Source organism: Thermobia domestica, chromosome 13 (genome assembly GCF_964235325.1).
Source record: "Thermobia domestica chromosome 13, izTheDome1.hap1.1, whole genome shotgun sequence".
Lineage (NCBI taxonomy): Eukaryota > Metazoa > Arthropoda > Insecta > Zygentoma > Lepismatidae > Thermobia > Thermobia domestica.
This window is the reverse complement of record NC_137466.1, coordinates 36,119,419-36,140,171: the sequence shown is the minus strand read 5'-3', so window position 1 is coordinate 36,140,171 and position 20,753 is coordinate 36,119,419. Positions and strand designations below refer to the sequence as shown.

The 20,753-nt window shown below is 35.1% G+C and overlaps 2 protein-coding genes across 2 annotated transcripts in view; one reads left to right on the top strand and one right to left on the bottom strand.

Annotated features, from left to right (window-relative positions):
• Positions 1–11,569, bottom strand: part of LOC145668098 (isochorismatase domain-containing protein 1-like) — a 38,906-nt gene extending 27,337 nt beyond the window's left edge. Inside the window, exons 1-2 of the mRNA XM_081735621.1 lie at positions 11,407–11,569; positions 796–1,005 (exon numbers count right to left, since the gene is read on the bottom strand). Coding sequence (XP_081591747.1) covers positions 796–1,005; positions 11,407–11,538 — 342 coding nt within the window. The 5' untranslated portion in view covers positions 11,539–11,569. The remainder of the gene's footprint in view (positions 1–795; positions 1,006–11,406) is intronic.
• Positions 11,539–20,753, top strand: part of tun (N-terminal glutamine amidase tungus) — a 236,399-nt gene continuing 227,184 nt past the window's right edge. Inside the window, exon 1 of the mRNA XM_081735620.1 lies at positions 11,539–12,027. Coding sequence (XP_081591746.1) covers positions 11,903–12,027 — 125 coding nt within the window. The 5' untranslated portion in view covers positions 11,539–11,902. The remainder of the gene's footprint in view (positions 12,028–20,753) is intronic.

The following is a 20,753-nucleotide window of genomic DNA, read 5'->3' as shown; positions in this document are numbered from 1 at the left end:
TAGGCCTGCTATCTACTGAGATGAAGCATTTTTTTTTCTTTCTGTCAATAAGGTGCTGTCACCTAAGAAGAAATAGTAGAACTAACTCGTGCCTTGCATCCACTAAAAAATTTCACCATCTCCAGGATTAATATGATCCTTAATAAAGGATACGTTATCATGACATCTCCATGGATGTCACTGGTATTTCGAAACAGAGCATTTTATGACATCTACATGGATGTAACTGGAACGCAAGGGGTTAATGAAACATTATTTATATGAAGTATGAAAATCGCCTGCGTTATTTTTAAGGAAATCGTCCGAAAAAAAAAGTACCAAGAGTAAACTACCTTGTAATGGATTATGCCGTATTGTCAGGTTATTAATAAAATATTCATTTATTGAGATGAACAAAATTGACTCACTAATTTTAGAGAAAATCGCACAGAAAGAACTAACTTCCAAAAGTACTCCTCCTACAGACAGAAAGAATTACTCCTCCTACATTTTTCCCAGAGGAATTACTTACCACATTATATGGTTGTTAATAAAATTGATGTCTGAAATAGAAACAAACTAGTCAGAGCTGTTTTTAAGGAGATAGTTAATTTTTCTATTTTAACCTTTAACTATTCTGGAAGCAGGAAGAAAATTTGAACCTTGATCTGTGGGTAATTTTATGAAAAACTTAAGTACAAAATCTCTCCTATTGTCTCTCAAAAGTAAAGAAAATGACCCGATGTTAAATTCGGTCTTACTACCCGGAATGCCTCATACATTAAAACACTAATTTCAATTGCGTTCAAATCTTACCTCTACTCCAAACAAAACAACACATTCAAGCTCGCCATTACAAATTTCTTCCATTGCCTTTTCTACATCGTCGATCAACATACTAAACTTTGTCTTCGGACACACTACACACGCATGAGATATATCAAGTTCACTGACGGTATTTCCAAGGCCACTCGGATATTGTTCAGTCACTACCAGAGGAATTTTTAGAATCTTCGACGTCTGCACCTACAATACAATAGAAAAACATGTAATAAATAACGAAGAGCATACGGAACAAGGGAAAATCCGTACTCATTATAATTATTTCATCAGGGAACAGTGTCTCTGGTTTTATATATTCTGCGACCAAATACGAACAAAATCAATTATGAATGATTAGATTCCTCCCTGAAGGTTTCGTAACAGTGCACTGCGAGCTTATTGGCTGATGCCACACGTCAATTCGGGTGACGTGGGCTTTTAATCCAATACAATTGGTATTTTGGCTGACTCTATATTCACATATTTATCAGTACAGTGATATAGTTAGTACTTTGTCTTTAATGCACCTAATCTCGGGTTCACTTTCCGACAAGAAAGATTTCCTGGTTATTGTGTGTTAAAGAAATTAGTAGTAAGAATAGTAAAATACTATCTACGAAGCCACAAGAATAATGTTCAAGGCCAATGTATGGCGAATAATTACTAGCGAAAACAAATATATACACACCCTGTACTTCGTTTCGTCAAAAGGTTTCTCACACATATACCTCTAGGCATTAATTTTCAGTACTGTGTAGACATCGTCTCTACGTTAAAAGATAAAATGGACTTTTTTTTTTTTTTTTTTTAATCGACTAGTTATGAAGTTGATTCTTAGGATTAGGAATTAGATTTCTAGGCTTCAGACATCTATGACCATGTTAGCCCGTCACACATATAAGGGATGATATCCCCTGGCGATTACACTATTCGAGGAAAGGGACGGGAGGAAGCGGCCTGGAACCTTATGTTAGGTACCATCCCGTGTTTTCCTGGTGTGAAAGAAAGAAAAAAAAAAGCCTCAAGAACGGTCGGGATTTGAACTTAGGAACGTAGGAGTCCCCTACGCTAACCATTCATCTAACACATAATGGTCAATGTAAACAGGATGTTTTTTAAAGTTATAGATTCGCATCCAAGTGACACACTCATGAGCATTTCCATTGATTTTTTTTTTTTTTTTTTTTGTTTGTTTAAATCTTTTCAAAAGCCTAACATGTTTACGATTTGTTTCATTTTTCACTAGAGCTTCGCAAAAGATGATTCTCTGTGACCTGAACTATGCCCTTGCTGGGACTGCTGTTGATATATGATTTCCCGTACCCCCCTCGAAAGAGAAGGAACAACAATTTGCTGCGGCCGAGATCTTTCAATTGTTGAATGCGGAAGCGTTGTCACAATGAATTATTTCACGGATTTCGCTGTGTACTGTCTTAATAGCCGTTCTAAGTAGCTACGTCGTCTTGTCACTCGTCAAGACCAAACGACTGAATGACAAATTGGCAACACAACTGAGGTCATTCCCTTCTTTTCTTTAAGCAAACGGGGGTTTCTTCCGCCAGAGGGTGGGGCCGAAATATAGTTCGCATAGTTACCGAGGGCACAGGTGCAATAGACAGGCTATAGGCTACAAGAGGTCAACGGCACACACACCGACTCAACTTTGGAATATTCCATTCTATTAGTTTCTCACTGTAGTTGAGAAGAAGTATATGAATGACTGCGTAGTTCTCCGTGGCTGAATGGATAAAGTCACGGTTCAATAGCTAAGAGATTCGTGGTTCGAAATCAGTCTCGGAAGCAGAAGTGTTTAAAATTCTTAATTCCCCAGATCTTAAGATCTTTCTCTCTCTTCGCAGTAATCCGATGCTCTGAAAAAAGCTCTCCACCTTAATTATACAACAGCCTGATGTGATCCTCGCATTTCGGAAACTCTCCTTCTTCTGTTCCACAAAATCACAAATTTCGTCATAATAAGAATGCTGTCTGGTCATTTTTCTCAATTTCTATACTTGCATATGTAAATCATCCCTCTCTGTCTGCATATTTGAATTTCTCTCTCAATGTCGTCCACTATGAATGCACATGGTTTGGGATCAAACTTTCGACTCTTGAAACTAAATTTAAGTGCTTTAGCAATGTGCTATCGTAACTCTATAGATTTGTTGCTAAAAGCAATGTCATTGTAGGTTCTTTCGGAGTGGGGGATTCTCCGCTGACATAAGAGTTTCACTTTTTATATCAGTATTTTATTATACATTTGATCAAACAATATGTGTTTATCACACTCAAGGGAAGGGTAATTACACCCTCCTGTCTTGCCCAAATGACGTCTCTGCAACAGTTGCTTGCAATTACTTGGAAACAAAATGAAATTAATCATTTGATAAATAACATTCATTTCTGTCAGTAGTTTTCAGAGATCTGTGCCCGCATTATAGATTTTGGGAAGCACAAAACCTACTGCCTTGATTCACAATTTCCATAGGTTTCACAAGGAGCATCTTCCTAGCTTGATGTGATATGTAGTCTTTGAAGAAGGGAAACAATGCAAATAAAGGAGTTTATGAAGCTATGTGAACATTTTGTAAGAATTTTTTATTTAGGCTCTAGAAAGGCATTTCAGAAGAAACGAATGAAAGAGACGATTTAAGAGGTAAAAAGCATGGCTCCTGTTCTTTTACCGTCTGAATAGAAAGAGTATATTAAGTCACACACACTACTTTAGAGAAGGAGAGGAAGAGGAGGAAGTGGGCTGAATACCAGGAGCTGTTGGTCGATCGAGACGTGTGTTTCTGAATGCATAAGTATATGGCGCAAGAGTTTGTTAGTATTTTAGACTTAAACTTGTTGTAACATTTTCTAAGCCGCGAACTGTACTTTTTAAGTTTGATTCTAAAGCTGTTTACAGGGATTTGGTTTTCCATACATGATGGAAGTTGATTGTGTAATAGACTACCTTTGTGAATAACTGATTTATTGTGTATATTTGTTCTGTGTGTATGCAAGTGAATGCTTTCTTTACTTCTTGTGTTGTATTTGTGAATGTTCTTGTTAATAATGAATTCACTACTGTATTTTTCATATATGTTTATGTTTTGAACAAATACATTCAGGGAAGAGTCCTTTTTAAATCATTTCTGCAAGGAGAGTTCCATCCTTACTACTTTCTTCTGTAGTCTAAAGATATATTTTCCTAGAACATCAAGCCATTTTTTTAATTATAGAATGAAAATTTGAGTAATATATACACTTAACTGTTTTTACATTAATCTTATCTTACACATCTAAATGCGTAACAATGTTTATTTAACTCATTTCTTACATGTTTTATATGTAGTTCGTAGTTGAATTTATTAAGAGATTTTTCACTCTGAGAAAGGTAGCCGTTTCTACATTTTTGACTGTTTTATTATGTATTCTTATTACTATTGGTTTGATTACTTTTAACATTACAAACATTTAAGGCACGTGTTTTATTTACATTGATAATTAGGTCATTTTTATTCATCCGACTTGAAAGTTCGTTCATTGCCGTTTGGCAATTTGAAGCTAATTTGCTCTCATTTTTCCCACTAACTATTATATTTGTATCATTTGCATATAAAGTCACATATGAACTGATAATATTTTCAGAAAGAACATTTATATAAAGAAGAAAGAGAAGTAGCCCTAGAATTGATCTTTGTGCTATTCCACGATTAATAATTTCTTCAGTTGATACACTTTTTTCACTTTTGTTATTAATTATTCCTGTGATTTCAGTTACTTGTCTTCGGTCTTTAAGGTATGATTCACACAATTTATTTGCTAGGCTTCTAATTCCATAGCAACGAAGTTTTTCTAACAATATATTACGACTTACTAAATCAAAGGGTTTTGTTCGATACAAATAATCCTATGCATAATTCTTTCCCATGCAGCAACTTTCTACAGGTTTCACGAAAATGAAAAATTACTGTCTCAGTGGATTTGCGTTTAAAGAAATGCATTACCCGACTGAACATGATTCCCCCCCCCCCCAAGAATTTGACCTATTATGGGTAGCAATGGTATCGGTCTATAGTTTTCTATTTGCGTTTTTTTTTTTTTTTTGTGTGTGTGTGTGTGTGTGTGTGTGTGTGTGTAATGGTTTAATTTTTACAATTTTTAGTTTATCAGGGAAAGTTCTTGTGGCGCGTGAAATATCTAAGAGATAACATAATAATTAAACAAAACAACTTCTTATTAAATTATTTAATACTTCTTCAGTCTCAGCTGATTTCGAATTTTTCATTTGTTTTATTATGATGATTATTTCACTCTCGTTATTGGTTTTAAGAATACCGAATTATCACATTTTTAAATTTTTAGTTTCATTAAGTTAGTTTTACTTTTTTTCTTTTTTAATTAGGGTTTGTCATATTTACGTCCTCATACATTATGCTACTTATACGCGTACTATGCGTTTGCATGTTGTAATGCTCTATTTTATAAAATGTAATAAAACGCCTGTTCATATATATACCGTAAAATTTACTTGTTTTCTTTCAATTCATTTTCTGCATTGGCATAATCCAGATGTTATTGTATCAATCTCGTATAACGATGTTGAAGTTATTTGGTGCAGTCCTCCTGAAACTCACGAAGAACTGAACCTGTGGCCCAATTAAACGTCGCCATCTCGACTTGCGGAATCGAGAAGAAAATACGTTCGGTTGGTTCGTGGCAAAACATGCAAGATCACACGAAACAGAAAATTTACAATGCCATGTAAAAAATTGCTGAAAAGAAGACACGACATAATGAATTTATGAACAAAGTTAATAATAAAATCAACAGAATTGTACACACAAATAGTGATGTTTTCCAAAATAATATGTTATTGACTTTAACAACATATGCAATTGATCTATTGTTTTACAAATGTTTACACAATAGTGTTCAAATACTCAGATGAACTTCCAAATTTTATATTCTACATTTCCGTGAATGAGTGTTGTTACATATAATTATTATTTGCCTACATAATTCAGGTAAGAAACAGGTAAGTATTATTAATTTCAAGTAGCAGTAGGTTAGGTTTGATTTTAAAAGGATAAGTTCAGATAGAAAGTAATAAAGTAAGTTCCATACGAATTTCAAGTATACTAAGGTTGATTCCCATAAGGTAAGTATTTAGCATAAATCCAGGTAAGGAATTTACAATAGGTAGGTATCCAGTAGGTTTGCAGATAAATATTAAAAGAGTAAATATTAATTCCCAAATAAGTTTGTTAGGATTGATGCTATATATATATGTGATTTCTATTTATACTTCTTATCATTCTAATGTATTTTAGTTGACCTTTTGAGCAATGGTTGCATAGTTTGTCTTTCTAAATATCCAGTAAGTTACAAAGCTGGCTGTTTTCTGATCTTTCAGGTTCACGGATGTATTAGACGTGGCAGACGTATCAACAGTAACGAAGTGATCCCGGTACTTGTTAAAATCTTATCCCTATATCCAAAACATCATTCAATTGGTTTTCTTTTATTTGTATATACTTATATTCCCTTAATTCTTATTAACACATTTTCTTTATTATTTTATTTCACTTTTACTACCTTTTTGCCACGTAGCTTCATTTTTATATACATTAAATTATCAAATTATTTTTCTTTTCAGGGAATCGAAATCAACATTCTAGTACCAGGGATTATATTTTTAATACACACGTCAAAATGACATCTTCCTGCTGATGAATATCTAAAGAATATATTTCCAAACCATTACTACATCTACGAACACACTGCTCCATTACAAGAATATGCAACCAATTTATGAATAGCCTATGCAAATTTAAGTACCATATGCATAATCAATAATTATAAGAAATTTTGACTTGTGAGGCCAATCATTGATTACTAGAATTTTGTCATTATCTTTGTATATAAATCAAGAGTGCATATTATCAGGTGGAACATGAAACTTCGGGAAGATTAGCTTCCCGAGCAAAGATTACTTAGCTCATAACCATTATTAATTTTCCTTTCCACCTTCAAATAAATAATAATCTTTTAGTAATTTGATAATCAAATTACCTGTTAGCTTCTTCAGAACTATTTTATTATAGTTTTCCGCACTTTTATAATATAAGCTTCAAGAATAATTTGAAATTATCTTCAGCAAGTTTTCCTCTTTTCTTTCAGACGTTCAAAAACTTTTCAGATCAAGAAAACAGAAAATCATTAATTTAGTACATTTTCTTCTTCTTTTAATCTTTGTTTCTAGGGATGATACGGGCCACAAAACTAATTGCTCACATCTAAATACAGTAAAACCTGTCTTCAACGGCCCCTTTATTAAACGGAAAACTGTCTTAAACGGAAATATTTCACGGTCCCGTGAATTTTGGAGAATAAAATGTGTAAAAGTCCCTTCATTAAGCGGAAACTGTGTTACGCGGACAACGGAAAGAAAAATAAACATTTAACGGAAAATTCTGTGCTCCGGACTACAGCGTTTAGATGTTTAGACATTCTGTGAGACATATACATTACACTGTTTGCGATAAAATGTTCGTTCTTTTGTTAAATATTCCTGGACAGTGTTGACCTTCCCCAACCACTACTCATATTCACCCCACAAATTGTCCTTAATCTCCGCAACTTAATCAAGAATCATAAGGAATGTCGGAAAGAAGAAAACGTGATAGAAGAAGAGGAATACGATACCGAGTTCCAAGAAGAGTGTAGAATAAATACATATCAAAATGCTCTCAGAAGTTTAAAGGAACTGCAAAAATTTGCCTTACGGAAAAAGGATTCTGATTCACTTAGTATAATTTCTCAGGCTAAAGTGTATGCGGAAAGTCAAGCAGCCAAGCAGCAATGTACACAGAAAACCCTGCTTGGCTATTAAAAAATAAAGAAAACGTGTTCATAGCAAATTTTGTGTTCATTTTAATTTTTTTGTGTATTTATTCGTAGAAGAAAGAAGTGCTGTAATCGAACAATGTACGTACAGATATATTTTCTCAGTAAGCCCCTCTACAAGCATGTATTTAAAAAAAAGAAAAGAAAGAAAGGTCTACCTCCACTAAGCGGAAACCTGACTTTAACGGAAATTTTTGCAAGTCCCGCTCGATTCCGCTTAAGACAGGTTTCACTGTATTTAACACTAGACATAATTAAAATTTTAAATCGAACTTTTTTTAGAAATACAAATAAACAAAATTTAACTATAAAACACAAATTAAAATATATGTGCACGGTATAGATTCAGAATACCGGAGCATTACAATGTTGAGCTCTTCTTTAATTATTTTTATTATGTAACTGAAGGATCTTTTTACTGCTATAATTTTGTTTCGCAATCTTCAACATGTTTTATAATCAGTTTTCTCTTGTCTGTAATTGAGCTCATTCATATTATTACGGTAACGTTTCCTAATTTTCTTTAATTCTATGTTTGCTTTTAAGATTTCCGGTGAAATTCATTTTAGTTTTTTGTTTGTTTTGATAAAATTATTTTTTATTGCAAATGCTATTTCAAAACGATGCTTTATAGCAGTGATCGCCAAACTGTCAATCGCGAGCTACTAGCCCCATAGCAGAACATACCGCGATCTGGAATGTGATCGCAGAAAATTTGCCACGCCTGTGCAGAAAAAATGTCAGAGAAAAAAAAATAGCCAACAGAAAAGTATAAAAACATGCCTGCTTTGTGTAGATGTCTTAAATGCACGGACGACTCGCATAAATATAGTTTGAACTGTTTTTCACGTCACGTAAAGCGTATTTTTGACAATCACAAGTGTTTCTTCTGCTGGAACTGATTATCTTGATTTTTTATCTTAGAATTCCTGCAGAAAATTTTTGACTTACAAGAGTTCATCGCAGAAAGACAAAGAAAGTTCTGCCACCGGGGCTACTAGTAGCTGGCGCAGACATTTTCGGTAGATCGCGTTAACGCTCCGGTTGGCTAATCTTGACTTCTCCACTGAGCTGACGTTAATGACAGGGGGCGCTGACGACAACAATTTGTTTCTCCCGCGGAACTGTCATTGTCAGTCTCATTTGACAGTTGACTGTATACGCGTGGGGTTGTGCATGTTATAGTTTTCGTGTGTATATTAGACACGTGGTAACTTGGATAGCTGGATTTCATATTTAAGACTTACTACAAATGTAGGTTTATTGGTAATCAACAAATGTAAGTTTTTTTTTTTTTTTTTTTTTTTTTTTTTTTTTACTGAAAGTTCTTTTGGTTGGTAGCTTACAGTAGGATATAGGAACGGTACGGTAGCTCAGGAGCTTCATACGTTTGGCTACCACTGCTTTATAGTATTATATATTTCTTCATACGCCATTCACGCCGGTTAACTCATAAATATTACTCCACGTCTCCAAGCTAAGCAAATAAGTAACCAATAGAGCAATGACCACAAGCATGACAGGATATGGGGCTGATTGCGCGGATTAGATAGCTTAATGGTTAAAAACGCCAGCACGGTAAGCTAAAGACCTAAATTCGGTTCGAGATAAGGGGTTAAATTCCAAAGTTGGGCGTCCGTTTCCAGCAAAATTTTTAAAGTTTACAGGAAAGATATGGATAATTTGATCGTTTGTGTGCTTGATAATATATAAGAGTCTCGAAAAATCTGTTTATTTGTTATATATAAGCGGTTATAAACATGGGACTATACGGCGAGCGGAGGGAACTACTTGGCGCAAGGTAACTGAACAGTTGCATTGTGGGAAAGAAACGAGCATTTATGTTATCAACATAGCGAATGTACAAGGGCAATGAACTAACAGTTTTAACATTTGTGAAGCAATACGTTAATAACGAGCAAAATCTTTTAAAAGTTTGTGAAGAGCGCGGATTAATGAACCTAATAACAAATTGCAGAAAGTGTGGAAAGGAGAAAACAGGGAAAAAACGTGGCGAAAGCGGACGCCCAACTTCGGAATAAATGCCGAGATAAGAGTCGTGAATTTCTTTTAATAGAATATTTCTTCTTAGATTTTATTTAATTCAACTCTAGCACTCTTCGTGTTGGATCCGGATTCCATGAGTACATTTTTCCCGTATAGATTGTTATAAGAATATAGAATATTATAAGGTGATTTTTGACTACCTTCCCAGTGGATGTTTTGAAATCCTTTCACACAACAATATTTACTCTACCTAAGTTTTAAATTATATACCAGAACTATTACTAACATTGGAACCAGAGAAACACACAAAAAAACAGAGCTACTGATATGTAGCTAAATCGGTGCTGGCCAATTTTAGGCACAACACATTTTGAAAAATTTTCAGGTAAAATTCAATACTTGCACGGAAAGAGATATTTATACGGAACAAATTTCTACAGGCGACAAAATTAAATACGAAGTAATATAGCTGTATTTTAGGTTTATAAGTGTAGGGATACTAGTGTAACATCATTACATGTGCTTTACGATGGATAAAATAAGTGAGTGCATATGAAAGATCACTGTATCAGATTCTATTTTTCATCGGCACTGTACTTCTGCATAGTGTACAGAAGCTTTATTTATGTTTACAAGTGGAACGTTACTAGTTCGAAAACATGATAAGTGCTATTGAAACTCGTATCATTGAGAAAACCCACTTATTTCCACCACCCTCGCTGAAGCGCCTGTTCTCTTCGGATGCAACCCCGCACGAGCCCACCCTCTTCGCACTACACTGACCGCTAGATAGCGTGCTCTTTTAATGACCACCTACCACAGGTTGATTTGTGTTTAGGTCACATCCTTACGTTGTATTTACACCCAAATAATAAAAAAATCTAATTTTTCAACAATTCCTTCTGGTGGCTTCCCTGAATTTCATCTACACAAAAGACGGTACTGTCATATCGCCCAGCAAATCATTTGCAGAAGAAATTTAGTGGAAGAATTAAGAATTTTCAACAATTATTTCGAGTAGTGTGCCAAAACCTGTCCTGTACGGCTAACTCAATTGAAACCAATGTTTTATATTATACTTATTAATAATAAAAAATGTGGCTGATATTTAGTATCTCCCCCCAATCTTGCACATATAAGATATACAGCGTGTTTCTTTACAAAATATACAAAATATTAAAAAAATGTGAACCTCGAAACATGTGTCGAGCAAAATATGCTGATACAGCTTAGTTTACCACCAAAGAAGCAATTCCTTATTATACCCGCAATTTAACTGACAGTAACATTTTGAATCTATCATGAAGAGAACTAATTTATAAATGAATGAATGTATATTCATATGTAAAAATTAAACAGTCTAATTAATTTACACTTCTTTTTAAATTCAATTTCTTCAAATTTCATTTCATTAAATGTATGCGCACGATGACGCTGCAATTTAAATTACTTTAATACGACATTCACAGTTTTTGCTTTTGAAAGCTGATTTATGTTTGACCTTTAAACATTGCATATCAATGGTTTTTATGCAAATTTACAATTTCATTTTTTCCAATCTTTTATAATTTCCCCCCATATTTTTGCCGAAAACAGATTGCGCTGAACTCTGCGTTCTTGTTTTTTCGTTGGTCTACAGAGAATTATTGATCGGTCTATAGTAATCAATACGCATGAATTAACTATGTAAAGACTTCTTACCAACTTATTTGCTACTTCTATTGTTTGATCGAAGTATAACATTGCAGGGCGAAACTTTTCTTGCATGTCACATAAGAAAAATGCAGTTTTCTGTTGAGGAATATATCCACACTTGACCAATGCAGACGCCATATTCAGGCAATGCCTTATGGGATAGTTTCAAAATGTCTGCGCCCTAGGGGTAACGAACGTGTCGGCTGCTTGAAGTATTGTTCTGCTGTATGAATAATTTGAACTGTTAGCTATAGATTATGAATGGAAAGTGTAGTTAGAGATCATCATATAGTAGATGGATTGATTTCTTGTGTTTAAAATTGTGTAATTGACATATGCAGAGAAAGTAAAACGAGATCGGAGTACTCTTGTTTCATTGACACTTGTATACCGTCTGCATAAGGATAATGAAGTTCGTCAATAGAGTTAGCATTTAATCGTGTGAGAATTTTGTTTTGTGTAGTAAAGATTTTCTGTATCCAATAGACAAAACCTGTGAACTATGGCTTCAGTATCCCAAGCAAAAATAGAGAGGCAACCTTCTGCAGGTGGTAACTCGACATCGAGGAAGCAGTTAATAAACATACTTCCTCAAGTTTCTCAATGTTCATATGCTCCTTATTACTGGTATGTAATGATTATCTTTCATTTTATTTTTATATATTTTTAAAATTTTACTCTTAGTATATAAGAGTTAAAATGACGAAAGTAATATGTAGCTACGCGAGAGTTTATTGCTGTTGTGCATATCATTTGTCCTTGCACTTCACAAAATGACATATTATGAAACTTAATTTATCATCCCAGGGATGTAAATAAGCAATAAAATTTAACTTACCCAAGGAAAAAGCTACTAGCCCACTTTCCACAATAGAAATAATTTGCTTACCTTCGGTTTAAATACTCGCCCGCACCGATAAACCGTTCGCACCGGGCGAGTGTTTGTTTGTATCCCTGATTTATCCCCAATTCGGCTTTTTGTTTCACAGAAAGTGCTCAGATATTAAGTATGGTATGAAGTACCAAATTTAGGTAGGACGTATTAAGATGTTTCTGGACCCCTTATGTAGAATTTATCCCATAATTCAGAATTTACTTTCAAGTGATTCTATTCCTAAATTCTGAGGACTTAATTCCAGCAGTACAAGTTTAGATACCCATCTGAGATTTCGTGGCTATTCTTACTTTTGAGCGGTGATAGAGGAGAGTAAAAATGTATGGTGATCATGAAAAAGAGTCGAGATTTCAACGGACTTACAAGTTTCGTGGCCGCTACATACTTAAAAAGTGATTTTTCGATGTCCGTTTATCCTGATATGTGTTCACTCGCTTAGAAGCCATATCGTTCAAGGTATCTACAGCATATTTTGAACTTAAGGTTTTCATAATTTTCCCTAGGGGCGGTATTCGAATTTTCTTTCTACCCTAAAAATTAAGGGTAGTTTACTGAAGGGTGAAAATAGAAAATTGCAATTTTCTCGAAAAGGGGTCTAATGATCTTGTTCATACACGAATATTTCATTAAGAGCCCTATAATTTGGTATGAGTCTTTTTTTTTTGGGGAGGGGGGGGAATCGTGAAGGGTAGTTTAATTACTCTTAGGGGCGAATTACTTTTGAACTATTTTCTCGAATGTTATTGAAGGGATTTTGTTCATATTTTATGAATAAATACCTTCGGTGTGAGTGCTCCTGGGTTCGATTCCCTTTGGAGCCACTCAGTCGAAGAAATGTAAAAAACTTTTTCAGGTCAGCCATTCTGAATGAAATTTTCCTGGAATTTTCTCATTCACACAGGCAAATGCCGGGGTGTTTCCTAACTTATAGATTCCAGGTCGCTTCCTTTCCTCGGATAGTGTGATCGCCAAGAGACGTTATCCCTCATATGTGACGGGCTGACATGGCCATAGATGCTGAAAGCTTAGAAATCTAAGTCCGTCATAAATAAATAGTATGGCATGTAGTACCTGTGTTCCCGAAGTCTTTAATTTGTCTATTTTATGTCTACGCATTCACGAGGGGTAGTTTTCTCTTAGGTTTGAATTCTTTTTGAGCGGTTGCCTTAAAAACTACTCAAGCGATTTCATTCATATTTCGTAAATAAATATTTGATTATTAACTTGAGAATATGACAAATCATAATTCTGAAAAAAAAAAAAAAAAAAAAATAGAGATACCCTTGGGGGTAAGTTTTTTCTGAGCTATTTTCTCGAAAACGACTCAAGCTGAGTTGTTCGTATTTTATATATAAATATTTCGTTGGTAATGTAACAATGTAGCATAACTCATTTGTCCTGAAAGTATTCCCAAAGATGATTAATATATTCTCGGAATGACTTTTTTCCCGGGCGATTTTCTAAAAAACGACTCAAAGGAATTTGTTCATATTTCATTAATAAATATTTCCTTACTTATCTGATAATGTGGCATAACTCAGTTCTGAAAAACTCCACAAAGGGTACTTAAGTGATGGGAGTGTTTTTTGAGAATTTTGGTTATATTACAAATAAATATTTCATTAAAATCTCGACAATATGGTATAACTTGTTCTTCCTTTCTGAAAATTCGCAAGGGGGTGGTTTACGCTTAGGGTAAGCATTTTTGGGCGATTTTCTTGAAAACGAATCCGATGATTTAGTTCATATTTAATAAATAAATATTTTAGTAATCTGACAATATGACATTATTCATTTGTCATGAGAGAAGTCCACAAGTGATAGTTAACTCGTGCGGATTTTTTTCTGATGATTTTCTCAAAAACTTGCTAATCAAAGTTGTTCACATTTTTTTAACAAAATGTTTCCTTACTTCACAGTACAGAATAAATTATTTCTCGTGAAACAACCAAGTTTGCTCTTGGGGACGAGTTTTGTTTTCGAACGTTTTTCTCGAAAACGACTCAAGTCGATTTTCTTCATATTTCATGTTTGAATGTATCATTAGTAACTTACAGTGTTGTATAAATTATTTTCCTTAAAAATATCCATAAGGGGTGTTTACTTTTGGGGGTGAGTTTCCTCCGGACGAAGTTTCCGGAAAACCTTGTTGTCATTTTGTTTGTTACCCATATAAATATTGTAATTATAACTGCAGTATAACATGATTTAGTTTAAGAAATTGGAGGAAGACAGTTTAGTGCAGTGACCCGTACCTTTTATTCTCCTATAAGGAATGCCTGCATGTTCAGAAGTAGTATTTAATTTATTATACCACTGTGTCCATGTAAAGATTTTGACTTTGTGTACAATGTATATGTTTTTGTCATTAGTTAACAGGGTTGGCAAAAACCATGGTTTTTATTGAAAAAAACGAAAAACTCGTTTTTTTTTTTTTTTTGTTTAAACCAGGTTTTCTTTGGTTTAAATAATTTGTTCTATGTATTTATATCAGATATGAACAGAAATGAGTTTGTTTCGCCGTGGTGTTATTATGCATCAACCAGATTATGCTGGAAGGGGTCACATAAGCTTAAAGCGGAATCCAAACCGCTTCTCGGCTTACATCCGAGAGAAATTGAACTCGAAACCGGGACTAATTGGCCACAAATTCGGTACGTCTGACGACTCATTCACGAGGGACTCCTGATAAAAATACGTTGCACTGATCTTTACATAGGCCTACTTGTTAATATAGTTGTCAAGAGTCATTTCAGAAGGACAAAAAGATAAACAGTTGCACAAGTGAAACCATTATACACAGGGCTGTAGTGGAGGGTACACGGCGGTACACCTCTGATTGGTGATTTTAAGACGCATGGACCCGAAGCCATGGGGTAACATTGCCCAAAAAGAGAACATTTTTTTACTACTTTTTGTTATCAGAGCGCATGAGCACCTAGCAGGTATAAATGGAATGGTTGGTGGGAGTCTTGAGAAGTGGTGATTTAAGTAAGAAATAGGATTAACTGCTTTTAGATTATAAAACAATAAAGTTCCTTTATATTTCAATTGAATTAATACATGCATTTTACATTGTTCATTAAAAATGCCTTCTATATCTTCTATGACAGTCATAGATGACAAAACAGCGTATACCCTCTGAAAACTTTAGGACTGCAGCGCTGATTATACAGAATTACATATGAACAATTACAAAATACCACAGAGTATGCAGGACTAATTTAGTCCAAGTTAGTTCATTACGACCTTTATTAGTCCAAGTTAAAGAAATACAATGACTTAATTCGCATATCAGTAGAAAAAAGTGAATAAAGATACGAATTATTTGAGTCCACTTTGACCTTGACCCATTTATACATAAATAGATACCAAAGATACTTCTGATTTCAATAAATGGCTAACGTGGGGTTTGTATGACCCCCTCCAAAAACAGTACGGCATTTCGATGTTTTTTTTTTTTTAATCAATAGTAAATATTATTAAAACGAAACAATATTTAGAATTTTTCTTTGATTGCAATTGCATAACAATAATAACAAACTATAAAAAACATCACGAAACATTCATAAACTTATTTTAAAAAAAACAAAAGTTGCTTTTGTAATATAATATCTTTGAGTAATGAATGGAGAATTTAGGTCTGAATATAATACGAATAATATACGGGAGTGACACGTGATAACTCACAAATGTGTGTTCATCAAGGTTTTGCGAACACTTACACTTTTACGAACATGTTTCGTTTTTTAGTTTAAACTAGTCAACCGTGTTAGCTAATGATCCAAGCTAAGCTAAATTGATAACTTCTACTTTTACAGTTAAGGGCAAACTTTATTATATTGTGGTTCTATGTTGAGTTTTCGTATCTGCTGCCAAGAAACTTTTGACCGTGATTACCACTTCTGTGCTGCTCTTAAAATGAAAGGGAAGAATTCCATCTGAAATTAATAATCGAGTCTATAGTATAGTTTCTAATATAGTAAAGACACTGGTTTTCAGGAATAACACGCAAATGTTTGAGAATTTATTGGCAGGGCTTACAGGGTGGATTATCTACCAACTGAATTACGAGCAATGGAGCTATTTATTTATTGTATTTTTGAAGCCATATTGCTAAATTCGCTACTAACCAAACATCTGCTGCCAATATGGTGTTTATTTAATATTTAGGGTTATTGTACGCGCCGTTTTGACCAGGACAATCCAAGTCTGAATGTTCCTGTCCTAGTGCCCCTCCGGTTTACATTTTTTTTTTTTTTCGGTCCGACAAACTTTTAAAGTTGTTTTTAAACCTATCTTCATTCCAGTATTATAAATATTTTTGATAATCCATATCTATGTTATACATTAACAATTACGTATGTAATCTTAATTTATAGTACGTTTCAGTACTGACAGACCGCAACACATCACGCCATACTGTTCTTACGTACTCTTTGGTGTTACTTTCCGGATCGTCATTATGAATTCATCCATTTCATTTTTATTTATATAGAAAATTGACCCCCCCCCCTTCTTAAACCCTGGGACATGTACACTCTCATTTTAATGAAGATTTTATACACAAAATTGCATCTCCCTAAATTAACAGGGTCGTGAGATATTTAATTTTTCGCAGAACTTATGACATGTTCTCCCTTAGGATAGGCGTTTTAATCAGAATAACGAAAAAAAAAAAAAAAGTAGTTAACTGTATCCAAAGATTAATTTCACATGGTGCAGCCATTTTTCCGTGATTCGATCTTTCACAAGATCATATTCTTTTTTATATATTAGATTTTTTCGCATGGGGGCTGTATTTGGAAGTCAGCGCCTGTGAGAGTATCACCATTTATCTCAGCGACCGTGAAAACCATGTATTTGACACTAATATCGGTCATTTTCTACTACTTTTACATGTCCCGATAAACGCCATCTGAGCCCCCCTGGTTCGAATTTTGAAAATGCGCTTCGTCTTCGACTGGGGCCTGGACGAAGGTATCCGTGACCAAATTTGGTAACTCGGTCCACTCGTCTGGTCCCCAAGCCGCGTACAGAGACACAAACCCGTAGTTTGTATATATATATATATATATATATATATATATATATATATATATATATATATCAGGATGCAAAATTTCCGGTCGCCAGTTCGCCATTGGCGACTAGAAATTTAGAGCTGGCGGCCAGTCTTTAGTAGGAATGGTTTCTGCCTAAACTCACAGAGCTGCGTAGTTTCTGTTCGCAAGAAAATAATTGTCACTGAGTGAGAGAAAACACGGAATGTGAAGTCTTTCTTTGTCAAACCGCAGGCCAGGAGTAGGGAGGAGGCTCTCATAATTTGTACGTGTCTGACTTCATATATATGTAAAAGCATAAGCGTATTTTTAAAATGGGTACCGGATCGCAGACAAAATCATAGAATTATATTGCGATCGAAAAATTATATCACAAAATGCGATGTATCTATGATCATAGTTTATTACTTACTGAGCTACTTTAAGAAGCAACAGCATAGTATAGTTTTTTCTTCATGGTAGGAGGGTTCTTTTTTGACCTTACATTGTTGTGGTAAATCTCTCCTCGAAAACCCGATACTTCCTTGTTTCTCAATAATGCATATCAATCGATTATGGACTAGACACCATATTGGAGACTGGTCATAAAATTGACTGCAGAGTTATCGTGTGCGCTTCGATATTCTTAACATATGAAAATCAAGCGCCTGAGTGAAATGCAACACCATATCTTACTTTTCGGAAATACGAAACTAGCAAAAATATGGGATTTTGGTAGTATTCCCTTTTGCTGTGCTTTTATTATATTGGATTGAGTTTAGCGTCCCGTTCAGCAACGAGTACATGGGACGTGGACCGACAGCTTAACGTGGGATCCGAACTACATGAGCTGCCGTCGGGAATCGAACCCGGGTCTTCCACGCTAAAGACGCATACTCTATTCATATAGCTATGAAGAAGCTTGCTCTTTTTTGTTTCAAGCTCTTGGATAAGCAGTTCATAGCTGACACATCTGCATAGTTATTTTACAGCATTGGCCCAGAAATTTATTATTATTATTATTATTATTATTATTATTATTATTATTATTATTATTATTATTATTATTTTATTATTATTATTATTATTATTTAAAGAAATAGCGACAGGAAAGTAGTCTGCTGTTTACAACTTCTAAAAAAAAAAAAATGATCGGGACATAAATTTGCCAGAAGAGAAGCTAGGGAATTAACACGTGTGTGAAATTGAGGTATTGTGTTTTCAGTATAAAAGCATAAGTTGAATTCGGGGGCCGTGTAGTAGAGACCCAATTCAGGCCCGAGCGGCCCGAGCCCAATTCAGCCCGAACGTACCTAGGCCCGGCCCAGCCCGGGCCCGAAAAGTTTTGGAGATTTTCGGCCCGAGCCCGGCCCGGCCCGATAAGTTTTTTAAAATTCTTGGCCCAAGCCCGGCCCGGGCCCGATAAATTTTAAAAGTTTTTGGCCCGACCCCGGCCCGATAATTTTTTAAAAAAATTAGCTCGAGCCCCAATTTTTCTCATAATTTAGTACTAAATTTGACCTAACCTCTGAAACATTTTCTAAACTCTGGTTCACAACTTGACGCTTGCCTCCCGAATGGTACCATTGCCTCCTAGAACTTTGCCTGTCATCGAGAGAATAAAACTCCATTTCCTGTAACAAAAATCTAACTTAATTGAGTTTTAGCATAAAGTGAAGATGGTAATATTGTTTAGCGACAGGCAAAACATTCCCACCCCTTCTTGTTATATTTTGAGTTCAGTGAAGGTCAAGGTCAGAGCTCAATTTACCGCATAATGCCTGAAATCCTATATAGTGAAAGTGGAGCCACTAAGCAACACAAACTGTAAATAGCTATTGCATTCTTTGTAACATTTTTCAGGGACACACTTCTTCAACGTTTGGCTTTATTTCAATTATCGTTTAACGAAAGTCAATAATTATTAAAGAACTGCAATTCATCGGCCCCAGCCCAGCCCGACCTGAAGAGAAATCAGTGTCGGCCAGCCCAAGCCCGGCCCAGCCCAAAGAAATAACAGTGTCTGCCCGCCCAAGCCCGGCCCGGCCCAAAGAAATAAGAGAGTCGGCCCGGCCAAGCCCGACCGTGTAGTTTTAATTCTCCGTTTCTCGACGGCACTACAGATTCAGCACTTACTAAAAAGCTCCATGTGAACGTATTTGTACAATACGAAGCAAAAAACCTGCAACATGAAAGTTTAAGTTCATTGTGAAACTACGCCAACAACATAGGCAACCAACCTAACGTCTTTGTGGCACTGATCACGCCAGGATAACCTTCGGCTTCGTCCCCCTGCACACTTCGTTTGGAGCAAGAAATGCATAGACCACGTGACTACAAACCACAAATTTCTCACAAGATGGAGTAATAGATTGAGGTTCTTCTCATTTCTCTTCTCATTTTACATCCTCAGTTTTAAAGAGAGAGAAAGAGGAAAAGGTCAACGTGATAAAAACTAAATAAAGAGGAATATGCGAAATATAAAGGAAAAGAAAACGTGCGCATATATTGACAAATGACACATGCACTTCAAAGGAGACCACCTCAAATTTTGTTACGAACCATATATAATAACTGTGAGAATCAGCAAATCACAAAGACATAATTACACACAGTAAGTGTTATATAACACATATTTATTTAAATAAATAAAAATGCTCGCAGAAAGCTGAAAATGTCTTTAAAATCTCAACAATAACTGAAACAAGAGATTACTTCTCTATTGTTTTTCTTCGTAGCATCCATCTACATGGAGAAATGAGAAAGAGAGAACATCTTAAGAGATTCGCACGTATACAATATCGGAAACTGCTAAATGGAAAAAATTACAGTCTTTGGACGGGATTCGAACCCAGAACCATAGTATTAGAAATTCCACACTCTACCGATGTAGCTAGTCTGACAGTAATACCCTGTTCCTCCATCATTATCTATGAAAGATGGAATGGAGTCTGCAGAAAACTACGTCTAACATGTCCACGACAGACCGCCTATAACCTATGTCTAATTGGTACTTAAAAAAGCTAGTTCTACACGTGCATAGAAAAGTAAAATCAAATGAGTAGTTATACACATCACTTTGTCTGTCTCACTCTATCTCTTACTATAGAAATCGAGGAAGCAGAAAAAAGTATAGAGGTGAGAACAGGAAGAACAAGCAAAAATATAAGTTGCAGGAAACTGAATATCAAGGAGAGAGAGAGAGAGAGAGACATAGAGACAGAGAGAAAAATAGAGGGAATGGAGCAAATGATTTAATATACATCGGAAAAGAAGGTTCACAACTGTGCTATACATTTAATGTATTGAATACTCTGCAGGCCCGTATCCACGGGGGGGGCTAGGGGGGCCGCCCCCCCCTAAACTTTGGCTGGCCCCAATAAAGGTTTCACGATAGGCTTGCAAATGAACTATAA